The 1,216-nt window shown below is 57.6% G+C and overlaps 1 protein-coding gene across 1 annotated transcript in view; it reads left to right on the top strand.

Annotated features, from left to right (window-relative positions):
• The window catches only part of AQP7 (aquaporin 7), a 20,827-nt gene extending 20,356 nt beyond the window's left edge, over window positions 1-471 (top strand). The window contains 1 exon segment of the mRNA XM_013007167.2: window positions 88-471. Coding sequence (XP_012862621.2) covers window positions 88-421 — 334 coding nt within the window. The 3' untranslated portion in view covers window positions 422-471.
• Window positions 472-1,216: the final 745 nt, after the last annotated feature.

Genomic DNA, 1,216 nt, shown 5'->3' with positions numbered 1-1,216 from the left:
CAGCCTGGCATTGATTGGGGCCCTGCTTACTCACCCTGTCCCAGACTAGTCCCCATCCCGGAATCAGGCTGAGGCTGGCAAGGGGTGCTTGCTGGGCCTTAGCCAGAGGTGGATATGAGTGCTGTCTCTGGTCTGCAGAGACGGGGGACACTGGTGGTGGGTGCCAGTGGTGGCGCCCATCCTGGGCGCCTACTTGGGCGGAGTGGTCTACCTGCTCCTCATCGGCTCCGCTCCTCCGAAATCTGAGGATGGCACCAAGACATGTGAAGAGCACAAGATCTCTGTGTTGCCCAAGTCAAAGTTCCACTCATCCAAGACCTCCCCCTACCCCAACCCCCCTGAGTCCTCCAAGACCCCTGAGGACCGCAGATATACCCAGAATACCCCACCCAAAAGTCACCCGGCCATTGAGTACTTTTAAATAGACGCGGATTTGTGCTGCTTCCCCAATAAAGAAAGCCTTGCACAGAGGCCCCCCTGCTTCCTGCGACCTTTTGTCATCAGGATACCTCCTGGATTCTTCCAGAAACTCCAGGCTCCCGCCTTAGCTCAAAGGCTGAGGGGCTTCCAACTCATTCAAGTCCTGGGGGCTGGGGCTCTTGGTGGGGTGGCACGGGAAGAGCAGAGCCACCTTGGCTTCAGCAGGAGCAGGGGATGCCCAGAGGATGCCCGAGGTGGAAGTGGGAGTGGGGGGATGGGGTTGGGGAGACTGGTCGTCGGCAGTGGGGAAGGAGGTGGCATTAACGGGAGGCATCTGCGGCTGTCTTGGGGGCTTAGCTCTGGGAATACCTGGAGCTGTCCTGAAATAGGATTCTAGACTTTCACCTTCTCTTCCCTGCCCCCCACCTCCCCCCATTTCTCCTTCCTCCCATCCGGCCAGTCCTCGGAGGGCCAAGGCCCAAGAATTGGGCTGCCTTATTTTCATGATTGGCCCCCGGAAGCTTTTTAGATGTCTGCCCTCCTTGTCACATCACAGAGGGCCCTGGTGGCACTGCAGCCTAAGTAACGAGCTGCTAACTGCAAGGCCAGTGGCTGTCTGCCCCTGTAAAGATCTCATGGCTTGGAAACCCCAGGGGGCAGTCCTAGCCTGTCCTCTAGGGTCCTTTGGAACCTGCAGCGTCCACTGGGTGGTAAGAGGGCTGCCTTTCTAGATATCACATCAGGCGGCATTTTGACACCGCATATGCACTCTGGTGCTTTGAACTGAAGATGTTTT

This window comes from Echinops telfairi, unplaced genomic scaffold, assembly GCF_000313985.2.
Source record: "Echinops telfairi isolate 266 unplaced genomic scaffold, ASM31398v2 ScPeMD7_25;HRSCAF=90, whole genome shotgun sequence".
In the NCBI taxonomy this organism is placed as follows: domain Eukaryota; kingdom Metazoa; phylum Chordata; class Mammalia; order Afrosoricida; family Tenrecidae; genus Echinops; species Echinops telfairi.
The sequence above is the reverse complement of the archived record's forward strand: the minus strand, read 5'-3'. Positions and strand labels throughout refer to the sequence as shown.